The following is a 24,327-nucleotide window of genomic DNA, read 5'->3' on the forward strand; positions in this document are numbered from 1 at the left end:
CTTTCTGCCAATAATCAGATATGTCTATGTCCTGGAAAATGTTCTTGTTACTTACAACCTCATGCTAATCACAGCCTACGCTAGCTCAACCGTCCCGAAGGGGGACCCACCAATCCTATAGAGGTTTTAACCCACTGTGCCCCGGTAGGCCATCATTGTAAATAAAAATTTGTTCTTAACTGACTTGCCTAGTTAAATAAAGGTTATATTTAAATATGATATTTGGGCCATATCGCCCAGCCCTAACTCCACTACATTCCATCGTCTGCCAATCTAACAGGAATGGGAAAAACTCTAATGAGAATGATTGGCAAAACTGACTGTCCGGGAGCTGCAGGAGGAAATTAATTACACACAAAACCATTATGCACAGCAGGGCGCCTATACACACACAAGCATAATAGACAGTAGAAAAGGCCCAGTGTTATATTGTAGGTTGGAACAAAGCCACAAACTACTACACATGTTCAGAGCGCTGGCTCGTTAACTGATTAGCTGGCTTTTCTTGTAAGCTAACGGAAGATAAAAGAGAATAACTGTTAAGATAGGTCTAGGTAAGACCCTGATCAAAGTCTCCTATGATCTCTCTCAACGAGACCTTTTTGATTCTTCTCTTCATCCTGGAATTTAATTGAAGAAAGACGGAGCGAGAGAGACAGAGCGAGAGACAGACAGATACAATGCAGAGAGAGGAATCTGCTGTAGAAGAGAGGAGGGATGAGGGGGAGAGGACATGGTGTGCCAGAAAGAGATAGACCCCACTTGTGGTGCCTGTACACACACACACATACACCCCACACACAGTCACACCCACACTGCTGGTGGCTGCGTGGCACTCTCTAATCCAGGGCTTTTCTGTGTCTGAAGCTGGATGAGGAAATCAGGGCTAATCAGATGAGCCGGCCTAGCTGGCCCTTAAACTCCCCCCCCCCCCCTAACCCTCCCACTCTAACCTTCCCCTAATATAGACTTCCAGCAGACATTGCAGGGGGACCTTGGACCCTGGGTGACTACACACATAGACCACACATCCAAAACATGCATACACAAACACACCAAACGAAAACAAACACACCCTGACTTAACGTCACTGCTGCTGCCTTATTTAGAACACACACACACACACACACACACACACACACATAGAAGTAGATAGCAAGTAGAAGATGCTTGTTGTGATGCTGTGAGCAGGACCATTGGCTCTGCCACCTTGACATATCATTACATTTACGTCATTTAGCAGACGTTCTTATCCAGAACGACTTACAGTAGTGAGTTCATACGTTTTCATACTTTTTTCCCCATACTGGTCCCCTGTGGGAATCAAACCCACAAACCTGGCATTGCAAGCGCCATGCTCTACCAACTGAGCCTCATGGGACATTGAGGGGACAGTGTTCATCATCATATGTGACTCGTTTCAGGAAACTAGGCATATGTCACGCGTCACTACTTCACAGGAGAGCCTTAATAACAAAATTGTATGCCACCTGTAAATACGAATACATTGTTTATATTACAAGCCTAGTTGGTTGAGCCACGGAAAGAGTCAAGAACCTTCCCGCTAGCCATGATTGCCTGAGATAATGGATGGGATAGCCTTCCCAACAGATGAGTTCGGATTGGTCAGCCATGTAGCACGCTTCTGCCTATAACGTGAGCTGGTCAGTATGTGTAGGTAATCCTTTTTAACGTGGCTTTAAAAAAAATAAAAGATATCACGTAGTAGAAATGCAAAAGTGTTGCTCTCCACTTACCGGAGGAACGAGTTTTGAAATCAGTGGCATGCCCAGTGGAATTGGAGAAAATTCTGTCATTTGATTGCAAATATGAAGAGGGAGTCGAAAAGAGAACACAGAAGGCTGTTGTATAAAAGACCTGTCTTCGGATTACATTTTCAAACTAAGGGCAACCATGGCATCCATGACAGAGAGGGAGAAGTGTCCATCCATGTATTTGGGTAAGAGAGCCTAACTAGCTAAATGTTCATATATTATATATTTCTAATTTTGTCAGAACGTCATTTTAATTTCATGTTAAAGCGTACTGTTAGCTATCTAACGTTTGTATCTCAGAGCTATTTGCACTGCTAGTTAATGACTAATGTTAGCTAGCTAGCTAACATTGAACATGGTTGGTTAATTACAGTGGGGCAAAAAAGTATTTAGTCAGCCACCAATTGTGCAAGTTCTCCCACTTAAAAAGATGACAGGCCTGTAATTTTCATCATAGGTACACTTCACCTATGACAGACAAAATTAGAAAAAAAATCCAGAAAAATCACATTGTAGGATTTTTAATGAATTTATTAGCAAATTATGGTGGAAAATAAGTATTTGGTCACCTACAAACAAGCAAGATTTCTGTCTCTCACAGACCTGGAACTTCTTCTTTAAGAGGCTCCTCTGTCCTCCACTCGTTACCTGTATTAATGGCACCTGTTTGAACTTGTTATCAGTATAAAAAACACCTGTCCACAACCTCAAACAGTCACACTCCAAACTCCACTATGGCCAAGACCAAAGAGCTGTCAAAGGACACCAGAAACAAAATTGTAGACCTGCACCAGGCTGGGAAGACTGAATATGCAATAGGTAAGCAGCTTGGTTTGAAGAAATCAACTGTGGGAGCAATTATTAGGAAATGGAAGACATACAAGACCACTGATAATCTCCCTCGATCTGGGGCTCCACGCAAGATCTCACCCCGTGGGGTCAAAATGATCACTAGAACGGTGAGCAAAAATCCCAGAACCACGTGGGGGGACCTAGTGAATGACCTGCAGAGAGCTGGGACCAAAGTAACAAAGCCTACCATCAGTAACACACTACGCCGCCAGGGACTCAAATCCTGCAGTGCCAGACGTGTCCTCCTGCTTAAGCCAATACCTGTCCAGGCCCGTCTGAAGTTTGCTAGAGAGCATTTGGATGATCCAGAAGAAGATTGGGAGAATGTCATATGGTCAGATGAAACCAAAATATAACGTTTTGGTAAAAACTCAACTCGTCGTGTTTGGAGGACAAAGAATGCTGAGTTGCATCCAAAGAACACCATACCTACTGTGAAGCATGGGGGTGGAAACATCATGCTTTGGGGCTGTTTTTCTGCAAAGGGACCAGGACGACTGATCCGTGTAAAGGGAAGAATGAATGGGGCCATGTATCGTGAGATTTTCAGTGAAAACCTCCTTCCATCAGCAAGGGCATTGAAGATGAAACGTGGCTGGGTCTTTCAGCATGACAATGATCCCAAACACACCGCACGGGCAACAAAGGAGTGGCTTCGTAAGAAGCATTTCAAGGTCCTGGAGTGGACTAGCCAGTCTCCAGATGTCAACCCCATAGAAAATATTTGGAGGGAGTTGAAAGTCCGTGTTGCCCAGCAACAGCCCCAAAACATCACTGCTATAGAGGAGATCTGCATGGAGGAATGGGCCAAAATACCAGCAACAGTGTGTGAAAACCTTGTGAAGACTTACAGAAAACGTTTGACCTCTGTCATTGCCAACAAAGGGTATATAAAGTATTGAGATAAAATGTTGTTATTGACCAAATACTTATTTTCCACCATAATTTGCAAATAAATTCATTATAAACCTACAATGTGATTTTCTGGATATTTCTTTTCTCATTTTGTCTGTCATAGTTCAAGTGTACCTATGGTGAAAATTACAGGCCTCTCATCTTTTTAAGTGGGAGAACTTGCACAATTGGTGGCTGACTAAATACTTTTTTGCCCCACTGTAGGTGTGGACTGTGGTAAAACACACACACCTTTCAATCAGACATAGAGCAGTGTAACACGGATCATCGTGAACTGTTCTCCCACTAAACAGGTAGGCCATACGAGGGCCTGACAGACTATATAAATGACTGACTGGTACCTGTCTGCTGCGAGAGATGCCTGCCACACTGAATTACCTGTCTGGCTGCTGGAGTCTATCTACATACACATAAATCTATCCCCTGCAGAGACATCAATCACTTTGACTGTCTAATATACTGCTCTCCATCTCTCCTCCATCCCTCTTCCACATCTCCTCTCTCAACAGGCTCGTAGGAGGCACCCTGCAGCTCATCAGGAAAAACCAACCAGAATGATTCGCCGCTTCTAAAAACAAGTCGGGACAGAGAGAACTAAATTGTATTTATTTTTTTATTTCAGGTGGGACCACTCGAGCCAATGAGAGGCCAGATAACGCATGTGAAGAAAAGGCACAAGGGGTTTATACTACTTACCACAGCCAAAGTTTAAAAATCTCTATCTTAAAAATTCATGAAAACAAATATTTAGCTTTTATTTGCTTAATTTAAGGTTAGACAAGGTTAGCAGTGTGGTTAAAATCACATTTTGAGAAGAGAAATGGCAGAAATAGGCGAGGTTTATGACTGTGGCTGTGGTAACTAGTGATGACCAGACAACTCCTATATTTGTTTTTTCTTCACAAAGTTGCCAGGATGTCATGTGTTCTAATTACATCAGTACGCTCGTAAGAACCTAATCATTAATCAAATAAGCCACACGTAGCAAATAAGCCATACAAAAACTCCAGGCTTGGTGAGCGAAAAAAATAAAATATATCACCTGCTGGAGAAGATAGGGATCACTGGGCCCAAAATCTCTCACTTCACCTCCTCCTCTCTGGTTCTCACTTCGACAATAACTTCAAGGACACACACGCACACACACACACAAAGAGAAATGGCCCCTATTAGCTCGTGCCGACTAGAGAATTGGGAGTCCTATAAACATCATACCCGTGTCACGGTCCTTAACCCCCAGGACAGGAGTCCTACAACATCATACCTGTGTCACGGTCCTTAACCCCCAGGACAGGAGCCATGATATTGCGCTGGCCTGGGTGGCCAGAGGCAGTCACAATGACAGATATGTGAAAGACAGAGGAAACATGTCCTGACCTTTACAGCTGAAGCCGAGCAGAGAGCGAGAGAGCGAGAGAGAGAGAGACAGGATGTTACTGCATTCTGCTCCTCTGCAGTGACTATATTGATTGTGGAAAGCAGAGGAATCACATGTACAGACTGTAGGCCTATCATTACACTAACGCAAAAAGAGATCTCTACTGAAACTAGCATGATGACCTTTTTACATTTAATGATAAGAGTATGTCTGTCTCTGTGACTAGTAATGACAGCGAATGGAGATGTAGAGAGATTCCTAGAATTAAAATATATAAAAGAGAGACTGGCTGTAGCAGCCTCTGTGTCACAACGCAAGTGACTTTTTTCATATTAGACTACAACGAATCCGTATAGGCAACAAAACATGCACACACACACAACAGGAAGGAGTCCTAGACAGTCCTCATAAGAGCGGTCACACACCCTCAAGCTCAAACATTTCTGTCTGCTGCAGCAGTGCTTCAGTGATGCTGGCATGTGCCTGGAGCCCAGCACATAGAACAACACAAGTTGACATTGAGATTGTATATGATAAGACAGGTCCAAATACAGGTGATCTTGTCCTGTATCAAAGTCAGTGTGGTACAAGAGAAATGGACAGAGATTCAGGCCACTGCTATAATACTCTGACAGAAGCACAAGGCATCTACAGCAGCTCTCCACAGTCTGGAAATGTATTGATGACTGAAACGTCATTAAAAAGCACAGTAGCTGCAATGTCCCACTTCTCAGAAGTTGAAAGACAATGTCTCCTAATGTCCCACAGAACATCCCAAACCACACCCCATCTACCCTGTGACCCAACCAGATGAGAGCTATGCCACAGCCAAAGAATGTGTGTGTCTTTGACTAATGTCCATTTGTAGAGAATAATCTAGCATGCCTTCAATGTCACCACAGAGAAGAACTGTTTGTTCATGGTCATGATGGCATACAGTATGTCATGCACTCTCCTTGTCCCCACAGGGTTTCGCCATAAAAATGGCACGACTTTTAACAATGTACTTTCCCTGCTGTACAATGAGCTACTTACTACAAGTGGACTTGTCATATGTATTTATGTCATGACAGACTGTTGTGATGATTTTATGGCAGAAGAACGCACAATTCCTATGTAGCCAAGATCAAATAGTCTCTAAATTAAAGCGTGTCGACATTTCCACTAGAAACACCTATGAAAACATAAATTACCTATTTACTTCGATCAACATAAAGCCAGCACACTTACCCGCTGATTCTTTGAGTTATTCATGCCGGCCATGATTGAAAGATGTACACTCTTCAAGTCTCCAAACCGGCAAACCGCTTACGCAACAGGCTACACGCAACGTTCCAAACCTCCCTCACACCCAGAAAACAGATTCCTCAAGACATAAATCAATCAATTAACAGAATATCCAAGTATCTTCAGAAAGGTTGTATGTAGCCCACTGCAGTGTTATGTATGATCACTATAGTCCGTTCACCAAAACCGGATATCCCTGGCTCGCGCAGGACCAGTGGTGAATGTGGCATTCATCTGCCCAAGCTCATCTCTGCGCTGTCATCAGTAAACTAGCCCCTCCGACTCGCTCTCCAGCACCGGGCGGGGGGCTGAGGAGGCGGGTGTGCACACCCGAGAAAGCAGGCAGGAGCGTGGGCAAGGTTTTAGTATAAGGTTGCGCGTCTGTCAAATCCGTTACTGACTGTGGCTATAGCTGCCCACTATGAAAAATGATATCCAAAATAAATAGAATGCATGTGCGTCCGATTCCACAATGGTTTTGAAATAGTGACAGATCCCGTATGACTCAAATCGCCTGTGTTATAGCAAAGGTACGTTGTTTTCTTACAGCGCATGAGTCCACAGCTAGGCTACTGTGCCACAACAGTACTGTAACCCAAATCCCTGCTAAATCTCTTCCTCCTCCCCCTCTTTTCTCTATCCTCGCCGAATTTCCATTGCTCAAGCAAATAACGTTTCAAGATTACATCATCGCCAGTTTACCGTGTGGAGACTGTGTGACAGTCGGTGCTTGTGAGGTTCTGAAACGGTCATTGCCTGGACTCTGTTTAAATAAAGGATAATCGGAGGTGTTTGGAAAATGTGAAGATGACTATCATCTATCCAAATTTCAATCCGGGACTGTGACAACATTTCGCCTCAATACTGTGCGCAATAAGCAAATATAAAATACCAAATAGCAAATGTTTTACATGCAGGGCTGGCTCTAGCCTTTTGGGGGCCCCCAACTTGCATACAAATGTTTCATCTCTTGACGGTGGAGAGAAATGTATGTTTTAAAGTACATTTCTTGCAATTATATAAAATATACACTACCGTTCAAAAGTTTTGGGTCACTACCCGCAAAACACCAATCTCAACATCAACAGTGAAGAGGCGACTCTGGGTTGCTGGCCTTCTAGGCAGAGTTCCTCTGTCCAGTGTCTGTTCTTTTGCCCATCTGAATCTTTTCTTTTCATTGGTCAGTCTGAGCTATGGCTTTTATCTTTGCAACTCTACCTAGAAGGCCAGCATCCCGAAGTCGCCGCTTCACTGTTGACGTTGAGACTGGTGTTTTGTGGGTACTATTTAATGAAGCTGCTAGTTGAAGACTTGTGAGGCGTCTGTTTCTCAAACTAGACACTAATGTACTTGTCCTCTTGCTCAGTTGTGCACCGGGGCCTCCCACTCCTCTTTCTATTCTGGTTAGGGCCAGTTTGCACTGTTCTGTGACGGGACTAGTACACAGCGTTTTGCGAGATCTTCAGTTTCTTGGCAATTTCTCACATGGAATAGCCTTCATTTCTCAGAACAAGAATAGACTGCCGAGTTTCAGAAGAAAGTTATTTGTTTCTGGCCATTTTGAGCCTGTAATCGAACCCACAAATGCTGACGCTCCAGAGACTTAACTAGTCTAAAGAAGGCCAGTTTTATTGCTTCTTTAATCAGGACAACAGTTTTCAGCTGTGCTAACATAATTGCAAAAGGATTTTCTGTGATCAATTAGCCTTTTAAAATGATCAACTTGGTTTAGCTAACACCACATGCCATTGGAACACAAGAGTGGTGGTTGCTGATAATGGGCCTCTGCACACCTATGTAGATATTCCATTAAAAAATCAGCCGATTCCAGCTACAATAGTCATGTACAACATTAACAATGTCTACACTCTATTTCTGATAAATTTTATGTTATTTTAATGGACAGAAAATGTGCTTTTCTTTCAAAAACAAGGACATTTTTAAGTGACCCCAAACTTTTGAATGGTAGCGTATATATGACCATTTCATAAATGGTAAAATTGCGTGTGATATGATTTTGGAACCCTGCTCCCTCCGTCGCCCCACGATGAATGGTTTTGACCACGATCCACTGCTTTGATTGGTGCAGCTAGAAATCATTAGTGTATATCTTATAATGAAAAGAAAGAAAATTCCACGAAGTTGTTTATTATCTATTTTGTGCTGTTACATTTGTATTGGTGTTTTGTTTCACGCCCCATGTGCTCAGGGTGTAGTTACATATCATTAGCGGCGGGCATCATGAGCAAAGTTATTGTAGCCTATCATTTCCCTTCCCCTAGCTGTGAGAACCATGGCATGAGCACTGGCTGACTTGGCATTGCTGTCACGCAGCTAAATGGCCTGCCAGCAGTCTACCAAAGGTTGCACCGTGTCCATTACAATGTATAAAAGAGCATCTCTAGTCCAGACAGTTAAGTTATCCATATTACCGGAGCTTCATCCTATTCTTTGTAAGGCATATTCGCGGTCGCAATTTATGGAACATTCCAAAACTTGAGATAACAATAAATGCCCAAGTCAAAAGTTACTGGTTTCCTCTATTAATCCGTGGCAAAGTTTTTCCTAAATGCGTATTACAAATCCAGCTGCAGAACCACCCCTAGCCTAGCCACCTGGCTAATCTTTTGAATATGGTATAACAACAACAGATAACATTACCTAGCTATGTAGAAAAGGCTAGCATGCTAGAAAGCTACACTGAAAGATGACAGTACCCTACTTGTTATTTCTCCACCTCGTACCAACCCCCCAATTCATGAATATGCATTAGCAGCCTGCGTCATTCTTCGCAGGTGGAACCTAAACAGGAATTACTTCAAAATATAAGACAGGAATTACTTCAAAATAGGGGCAGCATTGCCCTCTGGTGGGGGCCTTTAAAGCTAAATTCCTACAATTCTACACATTTTGCCAATACTTATGCCATGTTAATATGATATCTAAGTGAAAATAACTAACTAAATCAAAAAAGGGGAGGCCCCCTGGAGGTCAAGGCCCCTGGGCACGTGCCCTGCATGCCCGGTCGGTATTCAGCCATGATTACTACAAGTTTGATCGCTGGCTGAACTAACTACAAAGCTAAAAATTGACATGACTAATTATCAGCTAATTGAGTGAATGACAAGAGAAAAACTGCTGATGCACAACCAAATTTTCGAAATTGCACCTGGTGTATTTTACACAAGAGTGTGCAAAGCTGTCATCAAGGTAAAGGGTGGCTACGTTAAAGAATCTAAAATATATTTAGATTTGTTTCACACTTTTTTGGTTACTACATGAATCCATATGTGTTATTTCATAGTTTTGATGTCTTCACTATTATTCTACAATGTAGAAAATCATAAAAAAAATAATGAAAAAAAACTTGAATGAGTAGGTGTGTCCAAACTTTTGACTGATATATTATAATATTTGTCAAATAAATCAGTATATTTATCCCAAGCCTACTCTATAAGCAAAACATTAGCCGTTCCTTGTTCCCTGGCCGTGGCTAAATTGCAAAGCCTTGTGGGTGCGCTGGGAAGTTGGTGTGCGCTGATGCGTATCGTGCTGTCAGCTGGTGATGGATGAAAGCGTTTTGCAGCCTGGGTGATGGAAAGGAGAGTGGAGGAAACGGATGGCCTACAGAATTAACTGAGAACAAACGGGCTTCAAATACACTGACTGCATGCTCTGCCAAATACAAGTTCTTAGCGTTCAACTAGCAATGTTTCTGAAAGCATAAATCAGATTGTTAATACTTTATAGGCACTATAGGTATAATGTGTGATAACTTATGAGCATACATTAAATGGCTTATACAGTAAAAGTCTATAGTATGAGATGCATGGCATGCTAATGACATGTCTTGGAATTCATTTTTAGTGGTTAGAGAGTGTTGGGCCAGTAACCGAAAGGTTGCTGGATCAAATCCCCGAGCTGACAAGGTAAAAATCTGTTATTCTGTCCCTGAGCAAGGCAGTTAACGCACAGTTCCCTGGGCGCCTAAGACGTGGATGTCAATGCAGCCCCCCGCACCTCTCTGATTCAGAGGGGTTGAGTTAAATGCGTTAGACACATTTCAGTTGAAGGCATTCAGTTGTACAACTGACTAGTTATCCCCCTTTGCCATTGTAGCCTCCCTACGGTGCCTTCAGAAAGTATTCACAACCCTTTACTTTTTCCACATTTTGTTGCGTTACAGTCTGAGTTTAAAATTGATTACATTGAGATTTTGTGTAACTGATTTACACACAATACCCCATATTGTCAAAGTGGATTTTGTTTTTGTAGATTTTTTTTTTTTTATTAATAAAATGTTTTAAAGCTGAAATGCCTTGATCCGATAATTATTCAACCCCTTTGTTATGGCAAGCCTAAATAAGTTCAAGTGTAACAAATTGCATAATAAGTTGCATGGACTCATTCCGTGTTCAATAATGGTGAACATGTACCACACACACACAATTATCTGTAAGGTCTCTCAATTGAGTAGTGAATTTCAAACACCTTTCAACCACAAAGACCAGGGATGTTTTTCAATGCCTTGCAAAGAAAGGCACCGATTGGTAAATGTGTACAAATAAATATCCCTTTGAACATGGTGAAGTCATTAATTAGGCTTTGGATGGTGTATCAATACACCCAGTCTCTACAAAGATACAAACATCCTTAACTTTTTGTCTTGAATACAAATTTTTGGGGCAAAAACAACACAACACATCAGGTGGCTGTATCATGTTATGGGTATGATTGCCATTGGTAAGTACTAGAGAGTTGCTTCCCAAGACGACATTGAATGTTCCCGTGTGGCCTAGTTACAGTTTTGACATAGAATCGTCTTGAAAATCTATGGCAAGGCTTGAACATGGCTGTCTAGCGATGATCAACAATCAACTTGAAAGACCTTGAATTTTTTTTAAAGAATTATGGGAAAATATTATACAATCCAGGTGTGCAAATAGCCTAGTAATACAGCACTTTTTATATTTTCATAATTAATAGGCTGACACATTACCTTTAGCTACAGAATATCTCACCACCATGAGTTTTCATCTCCACCCCTCTCTCCTTCATTCCATTCTCCAGTGTGCAGAGAGAGGGACTGTCAGTTTAATTGAAAATGTTTCATTGTGAAAACATGCTACTGTCGATGTTCCCGAAGAGATTTCACTTGTTTTCCTAAATTAAGCACTGGGTTGGAGAGAAACAGGGTTGGAGAGCCCATGGCATAAAGCGTTTGGGTAGAATATTACCGGTTATGCAGTGAAATAACCGTAGTAGCCTACCGACATGAGTGAAAAACGAACCCTTGGGAAAGTGGCCTCCATTCGCTATTCGGGTGCATACAGATGACATGTCTTTTCCCACCGCCACTGTTCTTGTCCAATAACTGGCCATTCGAAATGAATTTCACATATTAGTAAAGACAAGATTCAATTGAGACTAGTCTGATGGCTGAAAATATGCTCACTTGATGAGAGAACAGTGTGTGCAGCCTGAGGCAAGGAACAGAGTGCAAGCTTTTTCTGCTTCTTTCTCAAATCATCAATAGCCTATAGTCACATCATTTAGCCAATATACCGTACTCTATGTTTTGATTTCTAAGACATTCTAAGGGTTGTATTATTCACAACTAAAGTTGCCAAATAACTCTAAATCTAACATATAGGACCTGTTTCAAATTATCACTTTCACGCTCAACATAGCCACTTCATATGTGTACTCTTGCTGCAGAATGGGAAACATATCCTTACTATTTTATTCAGCTAAGTTCAATTATATTCTTCTTACCAAAAAATCTAATAATAGCATGCGATTTATAAGCATATCTTGACCCCTATATGAACAAGTCTACAGACTATGGCACGGCGCATATCCAGATTACAGTAGGCCAACTCATATTCTGTTCATCTGAAATACATTATCTTTATATCATAATGTTTCTTTAGACCTGACTAAAGTAAATCATGGATGTATTGTGATGGTGTATATTCAATTGATTTATTATACTTTAAATGTTCCAAAGGCTCGCATCAGCGGCTTGTATGTGTGGAGTCCTGGAGAAGCTATATGTGTTCATGTTAATTAATGGCCAATTACCGTGAGACCGGCAGTCTTTTGTATGACAATAACCTGCTGATAAAATTTCACGACCGCCACAGCCCTAGATGTGGTCGAGTAAAGAAGTGGAATGGAAAACAGATGAAGATCTGGTAAGATATAAGAAATGAGGTTTGGAGGGAGGAGGAGTGGGCCCGTTTGGCATGACTACACTCAAATACAGTACAGTCACGCACTACCCATCTCTACATCTATAACAGAGATCTTCACCTCCGGCTAAAGACTGTGGAGGAGGCAGTCTCGCGACGGTTTGTCATGGTAACCGCTTCACTGTGAGTACTGTTATGACTACCACACTGTTAAGAGCCAGGGGCAGTGTGGTCAAGCAGCCATCAACATCATCTGCTGTAGGACCATCATCTGATTAACATAATCTGATCAACATCATCTGCTGTAGGACCATCATCTGATTAACACCATCTGATCAACATCATCTGCTGTAGGACCATCATCTGATTAACACCATCTGATCAACATCATCTGCTGTAGGACCATCATCTGATCAACATCATCTGCTGTAGGACCATCATCTGATCAACATCATCTGATCAACATCATCTGATCAACATCATCTGCTGTAGGACCATCATCTGATCAACATCATCTGATCAACATCATCTGCTGTAGAACCATCATCTGATCAACAACATCTGCTGTAGGACCATCATCTGATCAACAACATCTATTCAACATCATCTGATCAACAACATCTGCTGTAGGACCATCATCTGATCAACAACATCTGCTGTAGGACCATCATCTGATCAACAACATCTGCTGTAGGACCATCATCTGATCAACAACATCTGCTGTAGGACCATCATCTGATCAACAACATCTGCTGTAGGACCATCATCTGATCAACATCATCTGCTGTAGGACCATCATCTGATCAACAACATCTGCAGATTTTTCTTTTTCCTTTCAATTAAGACCTAGACAACCAGGTGTGGGGGGGGGTCCTTACTAATTAGTGACCTTAATTAATTCATCAAGTGCAAGGGAGGAGAGAGAACCTGCAGACACTCGGCACCTCCGTGGAATGATTTTGACACGTGGTTTAGATGGATTCTCTAGATTCTCACAGCAACAGGCATTACAAGACAGCCGTGGTCAACAACAGTGGGGTCAAGGGGCTTAAGTTCAGCCTAAGTGTACCTGACACAAACATTATCTACGAACATGACCGGTGTTCTGACACACTGACCAATGACACCTTGTCTGAGGGGGGCGTGGCTGAGCAGGGGTTAACAATGGGTCTCTGGGACAGACAAGTGGCCAGCCGATGAGGAGTGAGCTGTGTGCTTCCAAGGGCCAATGAAAAGGCCTGCACCACTACAGTAAACTAGCTTAGCCTTTACATCTCCCAGTCAAGATTAGACACCCCCCTGCTGGAGGAAGAGTGTGGCATTCTGCTTCTTCACTGGGAAAGGCTATTGTGCAGAGAGAGAGAAAGAAAAAGAGAGGAAGGAGAGAGAGACAGAGAGGGCAAGAGCAAGGGGAGAGAGAGAGAGCAAACATGTGCAGGAGAAAAGAGCTCCACAACATAACAGGTAGACAGCCTTATGGGAAGCCATCCCAGAGTCAAAGTCAGCCAACTTAAAAAAGGGCACTGTTTCAACACCCCAGACCCCCACTCCGTCTGTGACCCTGTACTAGTGACCCCTAATCGAGAGCTTGTGGGTAGGGGGGTTGCATAACATCACCCTGTCTGAGGGTTTGTTCCGCTGACGAAATCTTCCAGAGGCAGAGGGGAGAACAGGCTGTCCGGGCAGCCCATTCCAGTCAAATAATGCCCAGCCAGCCCAGTCAAGCCCAGCCAGCCCACCTCAGTCCAGACCAGAGAGACTGACCCAGTCCCAGCTCCCACAGTCCTCTCTGGGGATTTACACCTAAAGTAAAGGTATCCACACAGCCATCTACAGTTGAATTCGGAAGTTTACGTACACTTAGGTTGGAGTCATTAAAACTCGTTTTTCAACCACTCCACAAATTTCTTGTTAACCTACTATAGTTTTGGAAAGTCGGTTAGGACATCTACTTTGTGCACGACACAAGTAATTTTCCAACAATTGTTTACAGACAAATTATTTCACTGTATCACAATTCCAGTGGGTCAGAAGTTTACATACACGAAGTTGACTGTGCCTTTAAACAGATTGGAAAAATCCAGAAATGATGTCATAGCTTTAGAAGCTTCTGATAGGCTGACATAATTTGAGTCAATTGGAGGTGTATCTGTGGATGTATTTTAAGGCCTACCTTCAAACTCAGTGCCTCTTTGCTTGATATCATGGGAAAATCAAAAGAAATCAGCCAAGACCTCAAAAAAAAATCATAGACCTCCACAAGTCTGGTTCATCCTTGGGAGCAATTTCCAAACGCCTGAAGGTACCATGTTCATCTGTACAAACAATAGTACGCAAATATAAACACCATGGGACCACGCAGCCGCCACACCGCTCAGGAAGGAGACGCGTTCTGTCTCCTAGAGATGAACGTACTTTGGTGCGAAAAGTGCAAATCAATCCCATAACAATAGCAAAGGACCTAGTGAAGATGCTCGAGGAAACATGTACAAAAGTATCTATATCCATAGTAAAACGAGTCCTATATCGACATAACCTGAAAGGCCGCTCAGCAAGGAAGAAACCACTGCTTCAAACCCGCCATAAAAAAGCCAGACTATGGTTTGCAACTGCACATGGGAACAAAGATCATACTTTTTGGAGAAATGTCCTCTGGTCTGATGAAAGAAAATTAGAACTGGTTTGGCCATAATTACCATCGCTATGTTTGGAGGAAAAAGGGGGAGGCTTGCAAGCCGAAGAACACCATCCCAACCGTGAAGCACGGGGGTGGCAGCATCATGTTGTGGGGGTTCTTTGCTGTAGGAGGGACTGGTGCACTTCACAAAATAGATGGCTGCATGAGGAAGGGAAATTATGTGGATATATTGAAGCAACATCTCAAGACATCAGTTAAAGCTTGGTCGCAAATGCGCCTTCCAAATGGACAAGCATACTTCCAAAGTTGTGGCAAAATGGTTAAAGGACAACAAAGTCAAGGTATTGGAGTGGCCATCATAAAGCGGTGACCTCAATCCTATAGAAATGTTGTGGGCAGAACTGAAAAAGCATGTGCGAGCAAGGAGGCCCACAAACCTGACTCAGTTACACCAGCTCTGTCAGGAGGAATGGGCCAAAATTCACCCAACTTATTGTGGGAAGCTTGAGGAAGGCTCACCGAAACGTTTGACCCAAGTTAAACAATTTAAAGGCAATGCTACCAAATACTAATTAAGTGTATTTCATCTTCTGACCCACTGGGAATGTGATGAAAGAAATAAAAGCTGAAATAAATCCCTCTCTCTACTATTATTCTTACATTTCACATTCTTAAAATAAAGTGGTGATCCTAAATGACCTAAGAGAGGGAATTTTTACTAAGATTAATTGTCAGGAATTGTGAAAAACTGAGTTTAAATGTATTTGGCTAAGGTGTATGTAAACTTCTGACTTCAACTGTATCTACCCATAAACAGGCATCAGTTAGACCCTCCAGTATAACCTTACTACCAGGTATCCTAAGACTGCAATAGCTTAGTTTGAGAGGCACAAAGAGCAGCGTACTATATTTGCTTTGACCTAGGGAAATTGTGTTGAAACATGCATACACTGAGTATACAAAACATTCACCAGGTGAATCTAGGTGAAAGACAAATTGAGACATGGATTGTGTTAGTATGCCATTCAGAGGGTGAATATATAGACACAATATTTAAGTGCCTTTGAACAGGGTGTGGTAGTAGGTGCCAGGCGCAGCGATTTGTGTCAAGAACTGCAACGCTGCTGGGTTTTTCATGCTCAACAGTTTCCTGTGTGTATCAAGAATGGCCCACCAACCAAAGGACATCCAGACAACTTGACACAACTGTGGGTAGCATTTGAGTCAACATGGGCCAGCATCCCTGTGGAACGATTCTGACACCATGTAGAGTCCATACCCTGACGAATTGAGGCTGTTCTCGGGGAAAAAGGAGGGGGTGCAACTCAATATTATGAAGGTGTTCCTAATGTTTGGTATACTCTGTGTATAAATCTAATTTTTTTGCCGCAAATGTGAAGATGTATAAGCCCAACAGAGGATATCTAGCTGAGAGCCAAACCGAAATCTAAAATTAGAAGCATCTGGAGTTGATTCCCTGAATCTGCACGCCAATTAATTAAAGTTCAGTATCTTCTTGCTTAGCCTAGCTGTTTTTGCCCACAGGACTGCCGCCAACCCTAGACACTGTCGTGCATGAAAAGTGCAGGATTGCGTCAGTTTCTGAGATACTGGATCCGGTGCACCCAGCACCAACGATCATACCACACTCAAAGTTGCTTAGGTCACTTGTTTTGCCCAACGTTCACTCAAACAGTAACTGAATGCCTCGATGCCGGCCTGCCTGCTTTACAGTGCCTTGCAAAAATATTCATCCCCCTTGGCATTTTTCCTATTTTGTTGCATTACAACCTGTAATTTAAATATATTTTTATTTGGATTTCATGTATTGGCCATACACAAAATAGTCCAAATTGGTGAAGTGAAATTAAAAAATAAAAAACTGAAAAGTTGGCATGTGGGAGACTCCCCAACATATGGAAGAAAGTACTCTGGTCAGATGAGAATAAAATTGAGCATTTTGGCCATCAAGAAAAACGCTATGTCTGGCGCAAACCCAACACCTGTAACGGGATTCTTCCGTCGAAGGAGAGGCGGACCAATACGCAGCGTGGTTGAAGTTCATGGTTTTTTAATAAGAAAAACTATACATGAACAAACTACAAAACAATAAATGTAAAAACCCGAAACCAGTCCCGTGTGGTACAAACACCGACACAGGAGACAATCACCCACAAAAGCCAACACCAAACAGGCTACCTAAATATGGTTCCCAATCAGAGACAATGACTAACACCTGCCTCTGATTGAGAACCATATCAGGTCAAACACAGAAACAGACAAACTAGACACACAACATAGAATGCCCACTCAGATCACACCCTGACCAAACAAAACATAGAAACATACAAAGCAAACTATGGTCAGGGTGTGACAACACCTCCCTTCACCCCGAGAATACCATCCCCACAGTGAAGCATGGTGGTGGCAGCATCATGCTGTAGGGATCTTTTTCCATCGGCAGTGACTGGGAAACTGTTCAGAATTGAAGGAATGATGGATGGTGCTAAATACAGGGAAACCTGTTTCAGTCTTCCAGAGATTTGAGACTGGGACCGAGGTTCACCTTCCAGCAGGACAATGACCCTAAGCATACTGCTAAAGCAACACTCGAGTGGTTTAAGGGGAAACATTTAAATGTCTTGGAATGGCCTAGTCAAATCCCAGACCTCAACCCAATTGAGAATCTGTAGTATGACTTAAAGATTGCTGTACACCAGCAAAAACCCATCCAACTTGAAGGAGCTGGAGCAGTTTTGCCTTGAAAAATTGGCAAAAATCCCAATGGCTAGATGTGCCAAGCGTATAGAGACATAACCCAAGAGACTTGTTGCTGTAATTGCTGCAAAGTATTGACTTTGGGGGGGTGAATACTTACGCACGCTCATGTTTTCAGTTTTTGTTATTTATTGTTTGTTTCACAATAAAAAAATATTTTGCATCTTCAAAGTGGTAGGCATGTTGTGTAAATCAAATGATACAACCCCCCCCCCCCCCTAAAATCCATTTGAATTCCAGGTTGTTAGGCAACAAAATAGGAAAAATGCCATATACAGTGAGGGAAAAAAGTATTTGATCCCCTGCTGATTTTGTACGTTTGCCCACTGACAAAGAAAGGATCAGTCTATAATTTTAATGGTCGGTTTATTTGAACAGTGAGAGACAGAAAAACACATGTCAAAAATGTTAGAACTTGATTTGCATTTTAATGAGGCCCCTCTGCAAAACATGACTTAGTACTTGGTGGCAAAACCCTTGTTGGCAATCACAGAGGTCAGACGTTTCTTGTAGTTGGCCACCAGGTTCACACATCTCAGGAGGGATTTTGTCCCACTCCTCTTTGCAGATCTTCTCAAAGTCATTAAGGTTTCGAGGCTAATGTTTGGCAACTCGAACCTTCAGCTCCCTCCACAGATTTTCTATGTGATTAAGGTCTGGAGACTGGCTAAGCAACACCAGGACCTTAATGTGCTTCTTCTTGAGCCACTCCTTTGTTGCCTTGGCCATGTGTTTTGGGTCATTGTCATGCTGGAATACCCATCCACGACCCATTTTCAATGCCCTGGCTGAGGGAAGGAGGTTCTCAACCAAGATTTGACGTTACATGGCCCCGTCCATCGTCCCTTTGATGCGGTGAAGTTGTCCTGTTCCCTTAGCAGAAAAACACCCCCAAAGCATAATGTTTCCACCTCCATGTTTGACGGTGGGGATGGTGTTCTTGGTGTCATAGGCAGCATTCCTCCTCCTACAAACACGGTGAGTTGAGTTGATGTCAAAGAGCTCCATTTTGGTCTCATCTGACCACAACACTGACCACAATCACCCAGTTGTCCTCTGAATCATTCAGATGTTCATTGGCAAACTTCAGACGGGCATGTATATGTGCTTTCTTGAGCAGGGGGACCTTGCGGGCGCTGCTGGATTTCAGTCCTTCACGGCGTAGTGTGTTACCAATTGTTTTCTTGGTGACTATGGTCCCAGCTGCCTTGAGATCATTGACAAGATCCTCCCGTGTAGTTCTGGGCTGATTCCTCACCGTTCTCATGATCATTGCAACTCCACGAGGTGAGATCTTGCATGGAGCCCCAGGCCGAGGGAGATTGACGGTTCTTTTGTGTTTCTTCCATTTGCGAATAATCGCACCAATTGTTGTCATGTTCTCACCAAGCTGCTTGGCGATGGTCTTGTTGCCCATTCCAGCCTTGTGTAGGTCTACAATCTTGTCCCTGACATCCTTGGGGAGCTCTTTGGTCTTGGTCATGGTGGAGAGTTTGGAATCTGATTGATTGATTGCTTCTGTGGACAGGTGTCTTTTATACAGGTAACAAACTGAGATTAGGAGCACTCCCTTTAAGAGTGTGCTCCTAATCTCAGCTCGTTACCTGTATAAAAAGACACCTGGGAGCCAGAAATCTTTCTGATTGAGAGGGGGTCAAATACTTATTTCCCTCATTAATTTTGTTGTTGTTGTTATTCTGTCTCTCACTGTTCAAATAAACCTACCATTAAAATTGGGCAAAAACGTACAAAATCAGCAGGGGATAAAATACTTTTTCCCCCTCACTGTATATAGCCACGTGACTCACTGTCTGTAAGAGCGATCCATTTCCATGAACCTAATAAACTGTCTTGCAGAAGCAAAATAATGAAAGCCATAGAATTGGGCCACTTGAGCTCACAGCGACTGGTAGAGTTTAGAGTAATTTAAGAACATTGACAGTGTTTCTCTCCTGCCCAGACTCAGAACTACAGCGGCCTTTAACTCTTGCTAGGAGAGACAATGTGTAGTCCTGCAGAGGCATCCTGCACATACACACACACTCCTGTGGTGAGGCGTGATTCAATTTCACAGCCTGACACATGCTTGCACTACACACACACCTCGGCAATCTGTCCCAGCAACATCATTCTCTGAGTCACAAGGATGTCTGCGCTAGCCACTTCAGGGGAATATCCAGCAGTGACTTGTTTGTTTTGATGGTGATAAGTGTTTGTTTATTTGGTCCCGGGGGAGGGAGGGAAGGAAGAAAGGAAGGAAGGAAGAGCGAGAGAGAGAGAGAGAGAGAGAGAGAGAGAGAGAGAGAGAGAGAGAGAGAAGCACTTATAAATGAGACTCCACCTTCCCGTCCTAACACTGGCTTCTTAAAGACAGAGTGCCTACCATAACTATATACACATATACAATAACTGAAATGGACAGGCTAATACACACACACACACACACACACACACACACACACACACACACACACACACACACACACACACACACACACACACACACACACACACACACACACACACACACACACACACACACACACACTTATCAATCCCCACAGACGCAGATAAATGTACATGGATTCTGTAAAAATACACTAATACTCACATAGAACAGAATCACAACACTCCTTGACAATTGTCTTGTAAAAAATAGACACACACACACTTATATTCATGTACAAATACTGTAATCTCAAAAGTACACAAAAAGAATAATCACAGATGTACATTACATCAACATGGACAAATTTAAATAAAAGTTTATAAGCACAAACAAATACACTATCAAGAAACGCTTTTTCACAGACAATTTACATGAAAAGACAGCCGACATCTGTAAAAACAGCACACACAGCCAGCTGCAACTCCAGAGTATCTTCAGAAGTTTTTAGGCCTTGTGTTTTTAATTTCTCCTCTTGGGCAAGGTTGTTAACAATTTACACAGTGGTTTTTTGACTACTTTCTACTCAGAGACAACATGAATCAAGCTGAGATTTGTTCTGGCTCTGTATTGCTGTCCATCTTATCATGCCAGAGTGCTACGTCTGAGTGAGCTGTGTTAGCTGAGTAGAGAAGGATAGAAGGAAGAGAGAGAGAGAAGACAAGGTAGAGAGTGGTAAAACAGAGTGGTAAAACAGAATGGTAAAACAGAATGGTAAAACAGAATGGTAAAACAGAATGGTAAAACAGAATGGTAAAACAGAGTGGTAAAACAGAGTGGTAAAACAGAATGGTAAAACAGAGTGGTAAAACAGAATGGTAAAACAGAGTGGTAAAACAGAGTGGTAAAACAGAGTGGTAAAACAGAATGGTAAAACAGAGTGGTAAAACAGAGTGGTAAAACAGAGTGGTAAAACAGAGTGGTAAAACAGAATGGTAAAACAGAATGGTAAAACAGAGTGGTAAAACAGAGTGGTAAAACAGAGTGGTAAAACAGAATGGTAAAACAGAGTGGTAAAACAGAGTGGTAAAACAGAATGGTAAAACAGAGTGGTAATACAGAATGGTAAAACAGAATGGTAAAACAGAGTGGTAAAACAGAGTGGTAAAACAGAGTGGTAATACAGAATGGTAAAACAGAATGGTAAAACAGAGTGGTAAAACAGAGTGGTAAAACAGAATGGTAAAACAGAGTGGTAATACAGAATGGTAAAACAGAATGGTAAACAGAATGGTAAAACAGAGTGGTAAAACAGAATGGTAAAACAGAATGGTAAAACAGAATGGTAAAACAGAATGGTAAAACAGAGTGGTAAAACAGAGTGTGAATGAGAACAGAGGGTGTTAAACATGATGTTAGAGAGAGTGCATGGGAGGACAGTGTAGGATGTTAGAGTGAAAGGACAGAGTGGGCAGCAGGGAGAAAGTAGAGAAAGTGAGGGCTGGGGGGAGGGGGCTGTTGCTAGGCTGTTGCTTGGCTGGCTGTCTCCTCCTGCACCCTCCTGGCTCCTGACTGGTGTCTTTCAAAAGGAAGCTGGCTCAAGTCAAGGCATTTCACTGGTTCCTGAGACTAGGGCAGGCCTGCTCCTAGTCCTAACCACACCAGGACCCAAGTTGGGGCCAGCGGGGGCGTGGGTGACCACACACAATGTCCCCTTTCTCTACCGCCTATCCCCATGCCCACTCCCTCTCCACAACTGCAGGGCACAACTGCGTTGCGACAGCCATGCAGGGCACAGTTGCAAAGACAGACAGAGTCCCATTATGATAGAACCCAGAGAGATCAAAATACACACATGTAGTGGCCCTCACCATAACAACAGGATTCTGTATAGACTGAAGGCTTACTTACTGCATACACACAACCCTACAACAGCACTCTAACACACACAACCACACTAACATACAAACACAACCGCACTGACACGCACACACACAACCGCACAAACACAACCGCACAAACACATACACATAAAGATAAAAATAAAATAAAATAAAAACACAACAGATAAAAATAAAATAAAAACACAACTGCACAAACACACCCGCACTAACATACAACCCTACAACCGCACTCACACACACACACAACCCTACAACAACTACACTAACATACAACCCTACAACCGCACTAACTGCCAACTCCCAAAGAGAGTGAAGCAGAGGAGCTGGACAGAAGGGAATATACTATGTGTGCACACACGCACGCACGCACGCACGCACACACACGCAAACACACACACACACACACACCCCTACAACTGCATTAACACACACAACCCTACAACCACACTAACACACACACACACACACAACCGCACTAACACCCGCACTAACACACACACCCGCACTAACACACACCCGTATGAACACCCACACCCAGAACCGCACTAACACAACTGCACTCTCTCACACATACACAACCCTAACACACACCCACACTCACACACACACGCACACAACCGCACTCACACAACCGCACTAACACACACAACCCTTCAACCGCACTAACACACACCTACACAGCCGCATACAACTGCACAAACACACACAACCGCACTAACACACACACACACAACCGCACTCACACGCACACCCCTACAACAGCACTAACACACACACACAACCCTACAACCGCACTAACACACACACACACACAACCGCACAACCACAACCGCACTAACACACACACAACCACTCTAACACACACACAACCACACTAACACACACACACACACAAACATACAACCACACTAACACACACACAACCACACTAACACACACACACACACAACCACACTAACACACACACACAACCGCACTAACACACACACACAACCACACTAACACAACCACACACACACCCCTACAACAGCACTAACACACACACAACCCTACAACCGCACTAACACACACTCACACACGCACTCGCACCTGCACTAACACACACACACACACAACCGCACTAACACACACACACACACACACACACACACACACACAATCCGACAACCGCACTAAAACACACCCGCACGCACACAGACACACGCACACAGACACACATTATATATCCAGCTACACCAAAGGCTTATCTGGCATGACTTAGCACACCTTCTGTGCGGAAGGCAGATCTGGGATCAGTTAAGCTACTTCCACAACCTGACAGCTGAACCAACACTGGGAGAGGAGACCCTGGATCTCCCTGCTGACTGGACGTGAATTAATTAATGGATGGATGGGTGCATGGTTGGATGAATGGAGGAATGAATGGGTGGATGGACCTTTGTAGTAGCTTTGAGCGTACACCATCACTTTTACTCTTCTGGGTCTTTAACCAAGTAAACAACCAATAAATCAACAAGTAAATCAACAAAAACAGAGTTGACCTCCTAAATACATGATGGTCTAGTACTCAGCATACCAGGACCAGCAGGGACAGCCTTCATATAAGTCTTGTTAGTCTACATTATGGAACATGTTTATTAATCACGGCCCACCTATACACGCCATATCAAAATGAACCATGTAGGTAACACCACAGTGTTCCTGTGGTGACACCATACCATTGTGACAAGGTCAAGGAAACAAAAGTATCCCTTTAATAGTACAGGGTATTCCACCTACAATGGACTATTGTGTGTAACCTACTTTTCATTGCTTTTGTTGCACACAACAGTGGTCAGTGTATCATCACAGCGGATAAGACAGGGAGAAGCTGCTCCATGCCATTGTTGTGTTGCTCAGCCTGGGTAGGGCTGGCTGGGTGTTACTGGGGTTACTTGTTGGGTCAACTAATCCTCTCTGTCCCTGAGCAGCTGCTCTGTGATCTTTCTAATATCTCGGCAAACAGAGGCAGCATCCAGTGGAATAACAAGGGGAGAGGTACAGAGGCGAGGAGATGGGAGGAGACCGAACGGGAGGGGAGGAGATGGGAGAGGAACGGAGGAGGAGGAGAAGATGGAAGAGAAACAGAGGAGGAGGAGATGGCAGAGGAACGGAGGAGGAGGAGATGGGAGAGGAACGGAGGAGGAGAAGATGGAAGAGAAACAGAGGAGGAGGAGATGG

General features: G+C 43.1%; 1 protein-coding gene across 12 annotated transcripts in view; it reads right to left on the reverse strand.

Annotated features, from left to right (window-relative positions):
- Positions 1-24,327, reverse strand: part of LOC139410635 (rhotekin a) — a 106,510-nt gene that overhangs the window by 32,566 nt on the left and 49,617 nt on the right. For 3 of the 12 annotated variants that reach the window (XM_071155990.1, XM_071155989.1, XM_071155987.1), the window contains exon 1: positions 6,151-6,799. The exons of 7 other annotated variants lie outside the window; for them this stretch is intronic. In XM_071155990.1, coding sequence (XP_071012091.1) covers positions 6,151-6,183 — 33 coding nt within the window. In that variant the 5' untranslated portion in view covers positions 6,184-6,799. Of the gene's footprint in view, positions 1-6,150; positions 6,800-24,327 lie in introns of those variants that run through there. 2 more of the 12 variants (XM_071155986.1, XM_071155985.1) reach the window with 2 other exon arrangements.

Source organism: Oncorhynchus clarkii, chromosome 6 (assembly GCF_045791955.1).
Source record: "Oncorhynchus clarkii lewisi isolate Uvic-CL-2024 chromosome 6, UVic_Ocla_1.0, whole genome shotgun sequence".
Taxonomy (NCBI): Eukaryota; Metazoa; Chordata; class Actinopteri; order Salmoniformes; family Salmonidae; genus Oncorhynchus; species Oncorhynchus clarkii.